This window comes from Doryrhamphus excisus, linkage group LG14 (assembly GCF_037039965.1).
Source record: "Doryrhamphus excisus strain RoL-2023G ecotype Guam linkage group LG14, RoL_Dexc_Guam_v1.1, whole genome shotgun sequence".
Classification (NCBI taxonomy): Eukaryota; Metazoa; Chordata; class Actinopteri; order Syngnathiformes; family Syngnathidae; genus Doryrhamphus; species Doryrhamphus excisus.
The window spans coordinates 7,150,474-7,168,809 of record NC_136370.1 but is presented as its reverse complement, the minus strand read 5'-3'; the positions used below and the strand labels follow the sequence as shown (position 1 = coordinate 7,168,809).

The 18,336-nt window shown below is 39.7% G+C and overlaps 1 protein-coding gene across 2 annotated transcripts in view; it reads left to right on the top strand.

The window, feature by feature from the left end:
* The window catches only part of msrab (methionine sulfoxide reductase Ab), a 64,664-nt gene that overhangs the window by 2,503 nt on the left and 43,825 nt on the right, over positions 1-18,336 (top strand). Inside the window, exon 1 of one of the 2 annotated variants that reach the window (XM_058090842.2) lies at positions 17,565-17,758. The exons of the other annotated variant lie outside the window; for it this stretch is intronic. Coding sequence (XP_057946825.2) covers positions 17,686-17,758 — 73 coding nt within the window. The 5' untranslated portion in view covers positions 17,565-17,685. Of the gene's footprint in view, positions 1-17,564; positions 17,759-18,336 lie in introns of those variants that run through there. 2 annotated transcript variants of the gene reach the window in all.

Here is an 18,336-nt window from a genome sequence, read left to right as displayed (position 1 = left end):
CAGGAGCATTTGTCTGTTTTTAATAGTTTGTTTTCTACAATTGCATGGTGAGCTGGATGAAATGTTGCGTGCTGTATATGGCCCATGGGCCACAGGTTCCTGATCCCTCCTTTTTATATTAAGCACTCTCTGCAATAATAGTACAAAAACAGAATTATTGTACATTGTATGAGTTTTCTTTTAATTTTACTTTCACAACTTCATTTTAAAAATCTATAATTATGGTATACAAGTCATACTTATAGGTCTATTTTATTTATTAACTCCTTTGCTGATTGGCCAGGAGGAACCATTGTTCTCACGGTGCATTATCGTGAGACGTGGGGGAAAAGCTAGAACATGACAATGAATTGCATTCATGTACTGTATGCACTTATGCATGTACGCGCTCATGCTTTTTGATATCCTGCAGCCTTTTCCTAAGAGTAACACAAAACAAAATGTCTCCTGCTGAGAACATGCAAGGTTCACTGTATGAGAACACATGAGGTTCACCATGCAAGCTTTCCCAGGCAGGCAGGGAAGAAGAAGGCGACGAGGAAAGAACCATCCCGAGACAAAGTAGAGTGCGGGTTCGTCCCCACTTTGCTAATCCGATGGAAGAGATTAGCAAGCAGGCAGCATTTGGGTCGGATTATGGAGTCATTAGAGAAGACTGGTGCTCCAGAGCCTCTCTCATGTGTTAATGTGGCTTTGCACATCCTCGGTCTGCACAGATTGTCTCGATTGTGCACTAAATACTCTCACGACATTAAAAATAGGGCCACATCAGTGTATCCGCTCCCATACCACTACTTGAATTGACTTGAAATGGTAGATGATTATTATGGGAATGTGTGAGTATTTTCATTTTAATATTGCACAGGTATATCTTGTATCTTTGTAGGAAGGAATCAGATTTGGATTGAAATTGCACTGTATGACATGTGATTTCTCCCAGCCAATTCAAAAAGAAAGCGATGAGGATGAAACCTTTGTAATACAAATACATTATACTGGTGGTGTTACGTGTATTTTGTATATTATTATTCATAATAAATATGTTAACTGGCTAAAATAAAATGAAGGGATACATATTCAATAATGAAACAATTACAATATGTTTAACAATTACTCATGTAGTAGTAGTGAGTGAAAAAAGACTTGCAGAGGTATACTTACTCATTTTTGATGCCATTTTTTAATAGGATAGGGAACCAATTTTGAGTTAAAATACTGCTTCAAGTCTGGAGTACCCATGTGATTTCTTCTAACCAATCAGCAAAGAATGGTGCCGATGAAAATGTAACTTATTAAATAAAATTATTTTTTAAATTAAAAATATATATTTCCAATGCGGTGATTAAACATTATTCAATATGTTAATTAATTAAAAAATAAAATTAATTGTTAATTCCCTGCGTGCACATCAGTGACTACATTTAATCAATATATAAATCAATGTAAATATGTGCAGCTGCTGTTTTTTTATTCTAACAAATCTGAATAGTATCCATCTTAAGTAGGACATTTTATCATTTACCAAGAGTCCAATGGATTTACGTTTGTGTTTATTCCACTTACAATATACACATTCCCAGAGTCCCCAAGGCAGCTCTTTTATAAATAAAATACACCTACTGTATCTGAAGGTGGGCTAACCTGCACAGATGCGATATGGAAGCTAAGCTATGTAAGATGTGGCGTGAGGAGGGACGTGGCCTACATGATAAACGTGATCAGGAAGCACTCAGGGTGTTTGCATAGGGAATAACTAGAGTCTGTTACATGGTATTTTTGGTATTGACTCTGCAGACGGCAAACGTGTGTGTTTACTGGGGTGGGATGCGGTGATGTGGGTCGGGGTGGGGGGGTAGGTTAGCTTAGATGATAACAGCTGATCAAGCCCGGTGAACACAATATCACTTTAAGGCTGACTCACATGTACAATATACTGACCGCCACTTTAATAACCTTTCAGAGTCTCAAAACATACACAAAAATCCGACACACTCCCAAAAAACACAGCCTCTGCACACACACACACACACGCCATGCCCCACTTCCCCCTCCCCCCATCACCCCCCTTCCCTTCCCTTTTTGTCAAATAAATTGCTATGTGACCTACTTCCCGTTTTTGCACCGTTCCTCTCATGTTCACGTATTATTGTTTGAATGATTTCCTGTGGGGGTGTACAATATGAAAGAACAAATAAAAATAATAATATAAGGTATCCTTATATGTAGTATTTGATTGGGACACGCAGTACTACTGGTGTACAATGCTGTGGTTTTGCTGTAATAGAACAAAAAATAGAACAAGCACACTTGACGTGAGGTTTAAACTGAATGCTATTTGCCACTTTAGCATATAACAGCTAATAAAAGGCAAATAAATAATTATGTAATTATGTAAACGTGTGACGGTGGCCTAAGTACTGTTTAATGCAGTGAGGTGGAGTATTTTCTAAAATTTTGCTTATTTTTTCCTATCAAAATCAAACTGTATTTGCTTAGTAAACATAAAAAACAGGAATTGACAAAACAAAAAAAAAGCCAATATAACAAAATGACAAAATGCATGTATGATCCATCATAAAACTACATGGCTGACATATTTTGAGATGAAAAATTATGTTCCCAGAACGAGGCAAATCAATTTTGCAGCCTAGTTAAGCAGAAACCACTGCGCTAATTTCTAAATTCCCCCCCCCCCACTAATAAGCGCCACTAATTCATCAAACAACGATGCATTTCTGCAAGTCGGTTAAGTTCAGCGGTCCACTAGAAATAAATTGAGCGGGTATCGTGTAGTCTGCAATGGTGCATTATTTGGCATGGCATGTTAGTCAGGAATTTGAGTGTAATCATACTGAGTTTTTCATATGTTACTAACGAAGGTCGTCATACTATTAGGAACAGCTCTCAATGTGATGCACTGCAAAGGACAACCACATTAAAAAAACATTGTACTTCTCTGACAACATTATTATGTTGATTTTTGGGTACAGATTTTGTGTTGGATCTCAGTTTGTGTGTGTATTTGTGTTTCTTGACATGGTGAGACCGCGCTGACCTTGATTTATTGGGATCTCAATCCACATGACAGCAATTCATTTACATCCATTTGCTCCATCAATTTGTCTGTGTGTGTGTGTGTGTGTGTGTGTGTGTGTGTGTGTGTGTGTGTGGTGTTCTCTATGGACCTTGTGCACTCACATACACTGTGACTCTTTTTATTTTTTCACTTTTTTCACCCTATTCTTCTCCTCTTGGCCTGTCTTATCACTTTCCTAATGTGATAATCTCAATGGCCCTTAAGGAAGTGGATGTTTGTATTTCGGAACGTCCCTTTGCATCCTATGTGTAGTCGGTGCAATTTCATATTTTCACTATTAAATCATCAACATTTTCCCGCCGCCTGAGTTAGCATCAGAGCCGTAACAGAGGTGGGACGGTGCATGCATGTAGGGTATGTATTTGAAACATCATACATACGTACCATATGCTGGTAGTCGCTGTGGAAAAGCACACACATTTGCAGTTAGAGGGGATTCTACATAAAAGGCAAAGATGGATTCATGTTGGGTCCTCTGTGTGAAAGGGGCCGATGCTCGTCGTGTGCGGATTTGGCTGTAGCCCAGTGGATGAGTCTAAATATGTCTAGACAGAGGGGATGTGGAAGTGGGCTAGATTGCTTACAAAAAATAACTGCGACAACAGCACAGCCGTACCAGCTAACCTGCCAGCTAACGCCGGTGCTATCTATGCCCGCCTATATTAGGCCTATGGTTTCAACAATGTCTAGTTCAGACACCAGATGTATGCACCACCACTTTCTCTCATATTGCAGGAACGGTACAAACAATTTTAGTAGTTTTGAAATATGACTTTTTCATACCGTGGCATACTTTGAAACTTTTTCTTATTTTTACACTTGTGCAACAGTTTGGAAAACTAAACATGTGACTTGTATTACTCCCTCAGATTCGCCATTCAAGTTGAGTGAGTGTGCCAAAGCGAGTATTTTGTTGTTTTAGCTGTTGAGGGTTTTTAGTATTTAGTATGTTGGCCACACAGTCAGGAGATCGTGATGATCTGGGTTCAAATTGGGCATCTCTGTGTGGAGTTTCTCCCTGTATGTGCATGGGTACTCCGGTTTCTTCCCAAATTCCAAGAACATGCATGTTAACTAAATATCCCATGTTACAACATGAACACCTGTGGCTTATAGACTGTATGGACTATATAATTCAGGAATAATGGTATATTGTATTGGGCAGAGACCAGCACTTCCCATTGCTAGATTTTTTGAAGTATTATGGTCGTCCGTCACAATATCACGGTTAAATTATTGCTCCCTCACTATGTGAGTTTTTTTCACAAATTATTAAATGATTGCTGTTTCATGTTACACTATAGTATATTAGTCAAAACATACTGAAATACAAATTATATGTGGTATTGTGGTCACTAGGCAACAATAATAACACAAAACATTGAGACAGTACCTTACATTACATTACCTTAACACTGCATCAAGTCAGCCTTGGCATGCTCTACGTGATAGAGAAAAATGGTACTTCTCCCATTATGTGTGGAAGTGCTATTTTTTTTGCTTCTTAAGAAATTAATTTGAGTCTAACGGGTTAGCTTGCTAGCTCCTGCAGCATATAAGAAATAACAGAAGTGTAAATGTGACTATAGGTGTGTTATTTCATGTGTGCCAGACTCAATAATGTTAAAAAACTTATTTAGAAAGTCATAAACAGGTGTCCTATAAGTACAAAAGTATAACATTTATTAACATTGAATCCTACATATATAACCGCAATAAATTTATCGCTGTTGGGTCTGGAAGGAATTATCCGCTATGAACAAGAAATGATTTTAGAGTGGTTAACTTATTTTTACACTTAAACATTGCCTATACAAGTGTTTGACTTTTGAGCCAACACACATATTTTTAAAAAATATCACGGCACACGACCGCAACAAAAATGGCGTATGCATTTAATTGTTACTGCAAAGATAGATTTTGTCGTAAATAAAAAAAAATTGTGCATTTGTGTTTTTTGTATTATTTCCTACAAGAAAAAAATTCTTGAAAATCATCAAAAAATGTGTGTTTGTCATTAAAGCATCATCTTATGAACGCTTGAGGGTTTTTTTTATACACCACCCCCCCCCCCTTCTCACAGACTATTTCTGGCCTACATCTTTTGCTAAATCTTCGTCCCACCAGCGTTTTATTATTATTATCATTTTTATTATTCCTGAAGAGATTTTGCTTGAGGGAAAAGATGCCATTCATGTCCTGATACAAAACAGAATGATAAAAAGGATGCGCCGGAACAATAACATTCTCCTCGCTTGTCTCTCGTCGACACATCTTTGCTGACAGCACCATTGTAGGCCTTCATTTTGACCCCAAGGCTGGTGGGTGAGGACCTTGCAGGGGGGCACACAGCTGGTTAAATGGGTAACTGGGATGACTCCAATTCACTTAAAAGCGCTGTCGGATTAAAAAAAAACAAACAATGTTGCCATTAAATGCATTCTGCAAATGCATGCAACCCACTTTTCATTCCAGTGGTGCGCATGTGCAAAAAATTTTTTTTTACATTTTTTATTCAAAGCTGGGGAAACAATGAACGGCATCTTTAGCAACATAGCTCGGGGACACGTTCTAGCAGGATTGGCTGACGATGCGGTGCGAGAGGAAAAGTTGGCGGAAAAGACACCGTAAGGATGGAGGGATAGAGGATGGGAGGATGGAGGAGGGTCAGAATAAGGGATTTGAAACCAAAGCCTCTTTGGTAAAGAAGGAGGGAGCCGTGTGTGTGTGGTGTGGGGGGGTGCCGGTGGATGGATACGGGATGACACAAGGTCCAGATTAACCCTAATCTCAGGCCTGGTGGTTTAGGTGAGCTGCAGAGGAAGCTAGGCCATGCCAGGTGGTTCCGTACTAGAGGGGTGGTGCTGGTAGTGTGAAGCATTTTAATCTCTATTTCTCACAGAAGTATGTCCAAAAATATACAGAGATGTCAGGGATTGTGGGGGCGGAGCTAGAGTGATGGTTGCTGCAACCTGATTGACTGCCTGTTAGCATGGCGACAGTGGCAAATGCCTCGTTGCATGGGATTAGAAGGACGGTTCCGTAATCTGCTGTTTAGGCTCGTATGTAGGCCAAGAGTGGCTTAGTCTAGCTGGTCTTACCGCCGGTCCTTTGCCAGGGCCACAGGAAGTGGACCGGCATTATGTGACTTGCCTCTACCTCTCTTGAAAAGATCCAATACAAGAGCTTCAGTGAAAAAGGTCTTCTGAGAACTGTTTTTAATATTTTAATATTGGCCTAGTTGTTAGCATGTTGGCGACACGTCTGGAATCTGGAAGATCTGGGTACATATCTCTGTTATCTGTTTCTCCGGGTAGTACGCCGTCCTTCCACGTTCCAAAAATATGCATGTTGGGTTAATTGGTGACTCTGAATTTTCCATAGGTATTAAAGTGAGCGTCAACGGTTGTTTGTCCATATGTGCCCCGCGACTGGCTGGCAACCAGTCCAGGATGAAGGCTTGCACCCAAAGTTAGCTGGGATTGGCTCCCCTTGCGACCCTAGTAAGGACAAGCAACACAGAAAGGGAATGAATGAATGGTTACATTTAAGTTATACTGTGTTTCAGATTTTTTTACCTAAAGTTGTGTGACATGCCCATCAGCAGTGTAGTGTATCAGCTGTGAGTTTCCCTCCGCTCCGTCTTGTGGGTTGAGCTCTGCTCGGTTTTTGGTGTCGAGGAACATAGTTCCGTCTAGTTGGTGGGGTAACTTAAAGAAAAATTAAATTTGTGTAAATTTGCAATCCTTATATTATACATGAACACATTTATTTCAGTTTTCTGTGATTTCTAACAAGAGACAACAAGTTGGTGTGAGCTAGCTCTTGTCACCATGGTAACGCACTTTTACCTATTTTGACGCAAATGCCCTAACCAAAAAAAAAAAAAAAAAACTTCAGAAAAACGCCAACATTGTCGCATTTACACATCTGACTTGTATATTAACCAAGCTACAGCGATATTGCTACTGTAGCAGCTAACACGAAAAACTATATCTGGTGGATAACACAACGCCTTGCTATCCGATAGTCTTGATGTAAGTCACAAACAGAAGAGCAGATACCTAGCTCTCAATTTTGCTACAAATACTCAACAAGATGATGAAAGATTTTTTACTTGAGGACTGGAGAACAAACCTTGTGCTGGAAGACACAGCCATCCCAATGAGCGCAGACATTGTAAGTTCTTGTTGTTTCTATGCTGTTTTTAGCACAAATATATCTGTATGAATAGGAATAAAATACTGTGCAAGAGAGGAGGTAGGCTGAATCTACTATATAGCTGTAGATTTGAGTAGACTATACCTATACATACCTATTGGGGTGCTCCGATTGATCGGCTACCAATCGGTATTGACCTATATCAGCGGAAAAGCATAGTATTGATATCATACAGCATTCAGAACAAGCATGTGTGCCGTGTGTGGGACTTGCTGTCTTTGTGAGAGTGATTCAAGTTTCGCACCCTACAAAACATGCCTAAAAAATGTCTCACTGGGGTGGGGCTTTGAAAAGCTTTAGATTGGTGCGGCATTTGGGGCAAAATTTGTGGATGAGTACCACCTCAGTGTGGATTTGGAAGCATGCATTCACTATGCAGCACTTTTAGTGCAGGAAGAACTTTCAATGTGTTGGGCTCCGGATGACCTGTGACACGCATACCCTCTCCAGTCACTTCTGACTCTGTGAACAGGCACGTGGTGGGTGCACGTCAGTCTCGCCATTTCCCCAGTTCAGCTGTCCAATCAGCACGCACAGCTCGCATGGACTGTGATGAGCGAGCGTTTGCACCACTCTTGAAACGAGCTTTGTGCACACTGATTTGAGCAGTGGTGTCAAGCTGACGGACAAGTGCCGGCATTTTGTCTACTCTCGGAGATGCCAAAGGCACAGAAGAGGGAGTCTGCTGCATCTGCGGTTCAGAAGGTAGCTATAGCTACTTCTTACCTGGGATTGTTGGAACATCAGAACTCTTAAAAACATGATTGTTCCCCTGTCCTGGGCATGTAGAATTGTAATCAACTTCACTGAAGTGTGTACTAAACACATAAAGCTGGTCTCTATGGTTCGCACTTAATAGCAAATATGGCAAGAAGCCAAAGTTGTCTGATAGCAATGTCTGTGACAGGAAAACGATGGAATATATAGAGCGATTCAGACACATTTTTGTTGTTACAGCCCAGATAATTACAAGCCCACATCATTTTTGTAGATATTTTCTTTTGTGACAATACCACTCTAACTGTCACTATTACGCTCTTGCGTCGCATCAGTTGTCATCTGCCCATGTAAACACTGTGAAACAAAAAAATGTGAAAATACTGTCAAGCGATTGTGATGTCTAACTTTTTTGTCGAAAATGGCTTTTGTGATGCTAGTGTAATACTCTTTTGAGCATTATTTTGAGAAGCAAATTGTTTTACTTAAGTGACCACCATCACCACCTTGCCGGAACAACTCCATACAGAAAACCGACCAGAACTCGTCTCACGGAATAAGTCACTGTTGATGCAATACACTGCTGATGGGGATGTCATACAACTTCATGTCAAAAAATCCAAACTATGTTAGAGTCAAGTGTCAATTCGGAAATTGGCTGCTCTACACATAAAATAAAGCCTCAAGCTCTGCCAACAATCTCTTTCTAAGCTACAGACATGGGAACTAACCTAGCATGATGTTGCTGGAATAAAATGTTAGCACTGTAGGTGTGTATCTTTCCACTTTTTGATGCTACCTTGTTGTATGTTGGACAAGTGCAGAGTTATGGTGTGTATTTAAAACAGGGGTCTCAAACTCAATTTACTTGGGGGCCACTGGAGCTAGGGTCTGGGTGAGACTGGGCCGCATCAGGTTTTCCCCAAAAAACCCCACATTTATTAAAAACATATACAAACTTTTTCAGTGCTTTGGTTTCGATTTTCTACAATAAAAGCTGTGATAAAACATTCCACTGTTCTCAAATATCTTAATTTTTATTTTTCTGCACAAAATAAGATAAAAAATAAATGAACAAATCAAGAATAAAGAAAATCAATCAATCAGTAATAAATAAATATCATAATAATAATAAAACGGCAAATAATAAAAACTTAAGAAACCACATTATAGTTGGTGGGTAGACAAATAATTTTTTTCAGATTAAAATGAACAAAGCATTATTAGAGCCCTGTAGACATGACAAAACACGACTATAGTCACATTTATACTCTTTTTATTTACAACATATTGCGCAACTGCAGGGTCTTGAGACACATGCTAACTCGCAAACTAGAGAGCTAGCGACCTAAACGGTAGCCTCCAAGTTATTTCCTTTAAACTTAAAAACCCCAAAACTTACCACTTCCACACGGATAGGGAGGATAACTATTAACAGTTATTTAACCTTTAACATGAACATTAATGAAACATAATAATTTTTCTGGGTACATGATACCATACAGCATCCATATCAAACTTGCGCGACCGCAACTAGTGTCCTGCGGGCCACATTTGGCCCATTGGCCGTGTGTTTGAGACCCCTCATTTAAAATGTGGATAACATGCACAAGAGAGCTTCTTAGAAACACACACATTGTCGGACACTGTTGTAAACAAACACTGCTCATTAACACTATGACACACAAAACGCTGTGTTCCAAGTAGGGCTAAGTTCCAAGTAAACCACTTTAAACCTGTCTAAATTCCAGCATCAAGGCTAGCTAATACACTATTGTGGAACCTCTGACACACTAAAGGGTTGTAAAATGGGATCGCATGGGATGTTTAAGGTAAAGTAAGTTACTGCCGTGTCTTCCAACAAATTTTCCCAATGAAAGAGTCCATTTATGTGGAGTGAAGTCAAGCATGGGCCGAAATATGAATCCAAATTTATTACAGCGGCTTTCCCTTTGCCGCTTTATCAATTGAAACACTTGAATATAAATCCTCAGGGAAGCGCCGTGTTGCTTTTAAGCCACCGTGTCGGCTGCGGCAGAGCAATCAAACCCCTTTTGTTTTTCACACCATCCCACAGTCCCACCTGCTTGGGCGACACCATGGAGGGCCCTTTTGAAGCGGCGAGGTGGCGTGATTTATTATTCTAATTAGGCTAAAGTGAGACTCGAGCATAGCCACAATTACACTGAATCCAGCCAAAACGCTCGCACTGTGCTCAGATGTTAATCAGACGCCGAGAGTTGTGAGTCACACTGTTGCTCGCAATCAAACAAACAACAACATCCTCTTGTCGAGCACAGAGTAAGCTTCCCAACAACATGGCGGCTGGCATGCCGCGTTCACAGTTCACCACACTGTTTTTTTTTTTTTTTTTTTTTCCAGGTCAGTTGTTAATCTGCGTGATACTTAAGCACATCTGCACATCTCTTTGCTCTCGCTCGCTCCCATTAAAACAGCTGCAAGCTGGCATATTGCGTAAATCCTGCAGCGCAACACACACATGAATACACATACACAAGTACCCATTAGAGAGCATGAGTATAATGATGCACACATGCTCATACATACAGTATATACAGTACACACATGCAATATGAGCACTAGAGCACCCAAGCACAAGCACTTAAGCATGCAACTGTCATAATTAACCTTTTATAGGGCAAGGGACCATATTTCCTAACTTGGGGTAGGCAACCTATGGACCGTAAATGTTAAGCAAAACATTTTATCCTGCTTGCCATGCAATTCTAAAGATGTCTGTGAATTTTCAGGGAAACTAATCCCAAAAAAAACCCAAAACATAAAACCATACAAATAATTATCATATGTAATCATAAAATTATTGGTACCGATAATTATCAGGCCGATATCAGCATGAAAAAGCAATATTGGTTGATATCGGCATCAGATTTTTTTTCCCTCTCATGAAAAATGATAGGGTGGCACGGCGGACTAGTGGTTAGCGCGCAGACCTCACAGCTAGGAGACCAGGGTTCAATTCCACTCTCGGCCATCTCTGTGTGGAGTTTGCATGTTCTCCCTGTGCATGCGTGGGTTTTCTCCGGGTACTCCGGTTTCCTCCCACATTCCAAAAACATGCTAGGTTAATTGGCCACTCCAAATTGTCCATAGGTATGAATGTGAGTGTGAATGGTTGTTTGTCTATATGTGCCCTGTGATTGGCTGGCGACCAGTCCAGGGTGTACCCCGCCTCACGCCCGAAGACAGCTGGGATAGGCTCCCGCGACCCTCGTGAGGAAAAGCGGTAGAAAATGAATGAATGAATGAAAAATGATATTTTATTATATACAATACATGTGTTCATTCATATCACACACATATCAGTATCAGTATTAGCTGATATCGGAATTGGAGAGTTGGACAATAAAAAATATCAGACATCCCCAGTAATCATACATATTTGTGCCTTGTTTTGTGTAAACACACTCAATATTCAACTGATGGGGGGGAAAAAAGTGTACACTTCCGATCAAATTTTCAACACCAGTTGAAAAATGCAAGTGCACTGTTTAATCATAAGGAGGTTCTAAGTAGAGTTTCAAAATGCACAAAAAAAGAAATGGGAGTAAGAGAAAAATCGAGTAAGCAATTGATTGCAAACATCCATGAAACTGAAATAGATCATCAGCGGATCTAAAGATTACAACCATAGCTAAACAACCTTGAAAGCCCCCTTATAATAGAAATAAAATCTTCAAAAAAAAAGACCCAGTAATGAGTAGCTACATCATTCTTGTTAATCACCTCTAAAATGGATTTGGGCATGCTTCATACCAGTGTTTCCAAAAGGGCTAGTGAGAATGTTGCTCCAGGTGATGAACATGGCTTCACCGAGGGCACCCACTGTCTGGAACTGATATCCATTTTCGGAAACTTCCCTTTCCATCCATACCCAAATGTTCTCAATCGTATTTAGATCAGGGGAACATGGAAGAGAGTCCAAAAGTCTTTTGTCAGGCGTGCATTGTGACATGCAGCGCAGTCATTACGACACAGATCATTTACACACAGCAGACTGAAGGTTGACACGGTCTATGTATATAGTAAAATAAAATTTAAAAAATAAATACATACATATAATTAAAATAATAATTACAAAACATATTAAAATTGAACCAAAATGTATTCAGTTGAACAGACTGTCTGCAACGTGCTCCAATTTACTGTTTTTGAAACAAAAAAAAAGTAAGATCGCCACCACTGACGATATGTTAACAGAAGTGTTTTCAAAGAAATGCACAAAAAAGACAATATTTTTCAGAAATACAACTTAAACTGGGCTGCACGGCGGTGGAGTGGTTAGCGCGCAGACCTCACAGCTAGGCGACCCGAGTTCAATCCCACCCTCGACCATCTCTGTGTGGAGTTTGCATGTTCTTCCCGTGCATGCGTGGATTTTCTCCGGGTACTCCGGTTTCCTCCCACATTCCAAAAACATGCTAGGTTAATTGGCGACTCCAAATTGTCCATAGGTATGAATGTGAGTGTGAATGGTTGTTTGTCTATATGTGCCCTGTGATTGGCTGGCGACCAGTCCAGGGTGTACCCTGCCTCTCGCCCGAAGACCGCTGGGATAAGCTCCAGCACCCCCCACGACTCTCGTGAGGATAAGGGGTAGAAAATTAATGAATGAATTAGCAAATTAAACTGCATAAAATTGTCATGATTATTTTTTTTAATAAAATAATTGACATTTATGTAATTTACTCACTACAGACCGGTGTTTATGTACATGTCCGTAGTTCACATACACTAACACTCAGAGAATCCAACCTTCCTTTTTCTGTGCCGCTTAGCCTAATTAGGGTCTAGGCTGGAGCCTATCCCAGCTGACTTTGGGCGAGAGGCAGGGTACAGCTTGGACCAGTCGCCAGCCAATCTCAGACGCTCAGAGCAGTGACCACCATTGTGAAGTCCATCCATCCAGCCATCCATTGGCCATACAGTCAATGATAGCTAACGTAATTTGCTGAATGCATCCATATCTCTATCATTAGCTGACGTAAAGCCGCATGCGTGTGTTACATTATTCATTCATTTTCTACCGCTTTTCCTCACGACGGTCACGGGGGGTGCTGGAGCCTATCCCAGCTGTCTTCGGGCGTGAGGCGGGGTACACCCTGGACTGGTCGCCAGCCAATCACAGGGCTGTGTTACATTTTACGTATGCAAAATAGGAAGAGGAAGGATTTTATGCTTACTGTATGCTCAATGTTTTATGCTCTAGGCTGCTTTTTTTGCACAGAACAAAGTCCAGTTTTCTTCAGATCATGTCCAAAGTTCGTCGCAGTCCAACATTTGTATTATCATCCGTTTTTCTGAAGGTATTTATTTAAATGCCATCCAAAAGACAAACAGCTGCTTGAATTGCAAGGAAATTATTTTCTATTGAACTAACTTATACGGTACCTTTCTAGTCCAATAAAGATTAGGTTTTACTTATGTACTAACAATTTTATTGGGAGCGAAAGTCACCACAAATGTTGTTTGGAGTCAAGAGCATCACAGGAGAGGTCTTGTTAATTGTTTTCTCCGGCAGGTTGCACACGTTGATGCTGCAGACAATCACATCCAGACGTCGCCAGGTTTTGCATCCCGATCTCTCTCTTCCTCCTCCTTCCTCATTCTTCTGACAATCATCCCGCATCAACAGGCATGTGAACCCGGCATTTGGTTCATCTCTTTCTCGATTTCCAGCTCTTTTTTTTTTTTCTTTCGGCTCTATTTTCATATGTATGCTTGCACTCCCCTCGCGTTGCGGTAATTACCTGGCATTTGCATTGCAAAGTCAACCCCCCCCCCACTCCATGTCCCCCTCACCGCCCTTAGCTCCTCCGCAGGTGATTGAGCTTCATTTCCCCGGCAGATAAGAGAGCAAGCAAAGAGGAAAAGAGGGAGTTGCGGCAGGGTGTGATGTTATTCTGGCTGGCGTTACACAGACGAACAACATCCTGAATTCTTTGTCACTTGTAGAGCATGTAAGAGGAGGACGCATTAGGCGCCCACACATAAATAATCATCCTTATTACCATCACATCACTTTGTCAGGCTGCGCCTTATAACCTTAGCTTACAGCAGTGTAATCATTCAGCCCTGCTCCTTTCATTTTCAACTGTCACTTGTTATCTTATACGGACTTGCAATTTGGTTTTATGTATCTTTTGGGATCTATAAGCCGCCTTCTGTGCTAAATGTTGGCATCTGTGATGATGTCATGTAATAGTGATTCAAAGTCGTGTTGTGTGATCGCCGCCACAGTTAGCAGGGGTTCACAAAATCTACATAACTGATATTCTCTATTCGTGGTTTTGAGTCTCCCTGGAAGCCATCCACCTCAGAATGGGGAAAAAAAAAAAGATGCATAGTCTCGTTTTTATGTCATGTACCATGAACAACCGGGTAGCCTGCTAGCTAACAATCAAACAAAGTGTCGAAAACCTTGGTTAGTGTCATTAATTTGTTCCAAAAGGTCTGACTTTAACCGAAATGGAGGCCAAACAAATCAATTTGTCCCATGACAAACAATGTAAATCCAATTAATCTCAATAGCCAAAAATGCTAACACAAAACATGTTTTCATAGTTTTACAATTATAGTTTGACAGAAAACAGTTTCATACGCATATAAATTAGAGCTTTCACTCCATTTTAATATTCAATTATGAATAATCACATTTGTCCAAAGTTAACTCGTAATTAAACACAATTAATCGCAGAAAGAAAAGTTTTTATTTACGGTATAATATGTATCTATATCTTGATAGGATTAAAAAACTATTTTAAGAACATAGCGATTTGATACATATAGTGCACAAACGGCAGTCTAAACGGTGAAAAATGTTCAGGTGCAATGATAATTAATGAATTAAATAATTAAATAATAAAATGTTTGTAAATAGATACATGAGATTTTATGTAAATGGTTATCAATTTTGGAAATATGGACCATTATATTATTCCAAAAGTAATATACCGTTAAAAAGCCCACACTTTTTGCATGTTTAATGCAAAGGGCGACTTGTCCGAATTTGTTTGGCGTTCCTCGAATGCACCTTCAAACTTTGATTGCTATACGGTATTTTTCCCCTTTTTCTTTCACCACATATGTGGTCCCTAATGCTCATACTATGTGGTAATGCTAAAAGGTAAGATTTGATGATATTATTGAGTGGCAATGTGCATATTTGTGCCGTGCATCTCTCTGAAAAACGAACTCCAGGCTCATACTGATGAATGGTGGCTCTGTATTCATTTTGTGCTTTTAATTTGATATTGTTTCACACAACACATAAGATAACCTAGATTGCTATAATGTACGTATATTTTGCTGATGTGTTGAAAATCTGTCCTGGTGACTAGTTTGTGCACTGCAATTTACTGTACATCCATTCTCATCCTCAGACACGGTCACATTGACATAAGCCCCCAAATCGCTGTCCTCGGCTATGCCTACAGATAACTAGTATCTCGTTACCACAATTTTAGCTCGTAGCCAAAACGATGGCTCCCATCTAAAAAAAAAAAAAAAAAATTAGTTGCGGAACTCATATGCCAAGATATCACTGTATAAATGACTATTTCAAAAATAGCAGCAGTGCTCCAACTTCTCACTTCTGTTTGTCTAGTTTTTCTCTTAGCAAATGATCAAAAACGATATGTACCCTTCTAGGTTGGGCCACCCCTGACCAAATTGGTGCCCTAAGCAGACTTTTATTGTTTGGGACCCCCCCTTCAAATGAGTGTATTCTGGGCCCCATGAAATAAATTGCGCCACTGAATTGGAGTTTATTCTATGCATCTTTTGGAGCAATACACGGACAGGGCATGGGAAACAAATATACAAACAAAATAGTCAGATTAAAAAAAAAAAGTCCAGGGCTGGGATCAAACCCATTCCTTGCCCTCTGCCTTAAAAGACAGCAGCAGTAACATTACACCACCGCCGCCCCTCCTGCAAGGTGGTTTCCCCTATGGATCTCACAGCACATGTTTGGTGATAGGGGTAATGGTAAAAACATTTTCCCTGATTGTGTGCGGTTGATGGTTAATGAATGGTAGTGTGAAGCTACTGAATGCATTATTTGGCCGCAACCAAATGGCTGTTGATTCAGTCTTTCAGAAGAAGAATCTGATGTCAACTGCAGCTGCAGCAAGTTTTACAAATTTCTACAAATTTCCCCACTGAGGGACGAATAAAGGCATACCTTAGGCATATCTTTTAGCTGTACCATGATATGTCAAAGCAACATACAGACAGAAAGTAGATCTCTGAACTTTTTCCAACAAGGGCCACATAGTGAAAAACTAAAGGACGCAAGGGCCACTTTGATGTTTTGGAGAGCAACACATCGATGGATGGATGGATAGATATGCTAAGAAGCTGTACTGTATATTGCATATTTTAAGAAAAATAAATACCACTTTGTGATATAGGTCGAAATGCGTATTATTAGTATGCACTTCACTCTTTGCCCATTTTTAATGTTGTTTTTTCTGGTATTTTTCCAAATTGTTCAAATTTCATCTACAAAATTTTAGTGGTGTTTCATTTTAATGTTTAGTAGTAATGTTAATTTAAAAAATTGCTTCTCATAATATTTCGCAATATTTCACACTATTCTATTTTCTAAAATTACATTATTTTTCTTCATAATAATGAGTTTATTTTGTAAAATGGTGTCTTTGTTTTCTTATTAGAATATGACTTTTTCTCATTAATCTAAAAATTATTGCTGATTTTTCCATTTTGTCGCTTTTTGAATTTTTTCAAATTTTGACTGTTCATTTTTCTCATTTTTTTTTAACTTTATTCTTGTAAAATATCTGCTGTTTTTTCCACTTCTGGTGTGAACTGCCCAACTATTTCAACTTTCTTCCTGTACATTTTTTCTCGTAGTTCATCGCTTAGTGAATTTATTCGCATAATATTTTGACATTATTCTCATAAAATAGTTCGAATTTTGCATTGTTTTTTATTGGTTTTGCTGGAATGTGCCACTGGCCAATAAAAAATACCATCGCTGGCCGCAAATGGCCCCAGGAGGCAGTATGGGCACCCCTGTTCTCGTAGATTTAAATCGTTGCTCATCATACTCATCATACAGTTGCACAGTGAATGTATTTTATTATCGAGAATTCTGTTGTTGGTTATTTGTTTTGTTTTTTGAGTGCATTCAGCAAGCTGTTCCCTTTTTGGATTAACGCATCCAAAACCACAAAAGGCTTACCTACTCAGCCATAACTATTTCAACATGAGAAGCGTCCTTTCTGCCGTAAACGAGCACCGACAAATGGCATGCTCATTTGCATGCCGAACGATGCGGATATTTATTTAAATTTAATTTCATTCCCGCACACGGTGTGGCATAGGCTTTTTGTGCCAGAGTCATATTAACCCCTTGACTAGTTATTATGCGGGGCACGAGGTAGCCCACGCATAATGAATATTCATATCCATGGCGTTACCACCGGACGCCCTACCCCCTTCAATCCTCCACCCTCATCTCCTCCTCCTCACCCTCACTGTGCTGGATTGCTGCTTCACACTCAAGTCATTTTTTTTCTTTCTTAATCTCTCTGAACAAACTGTGTTTCTGGTGGCCTGCGTGGACCACACAGGCAGAGGAGATAATGTCAGATAAGACTCAGATGCCGAGTAGGGAGCGCGCCCTCGCGGGACGAGAGGAAAAAATGTCCGTCGCAGGTAATTAGCATCATGTCAAAGTTTGTCACCAAAGTGTTCAGGTGTGGTGCAGTTGCAACACAGCCGAAAAAATGAAAAGTTTTTAAACTAAGTGTCAGAATACAAGTTGGTGCACAACATAATGCACAACAGTTTTCAAGGTTGCATCTATCATCTGTTTGTTGGTTACCACTTTAAAACATTGAATTTACTATTATTTTATTAAGGGGTGTCAGTCAATAAAATATATACTATGTCTATTTCAAGTTTTTAATAGAACTATCAACATGCGACTGGGAAGTAGGTTTGCTTTATGTACATTTTTGTTTCTTAAACATTGTGTTTTTCTAAACAGTGCAACACAAAACGGACCTGGGTGTATAAAAAAACAAAACAATGTACAAGTAGACGTTGATAAGGTAAAGTGTCCGTCACTGAAATATCATTCTCTTCAAGCAAATAATCTCACCAAATCTAATTGTGACTAACATTACAAATAAAGGTTTGCAAAAACACCCACCAGCAAATAAAATGAAAACAGGGTGTTGGAAAAATAAATATTGACAACTTACAGCTGTAGTGCAGTCATGCTATAGCTT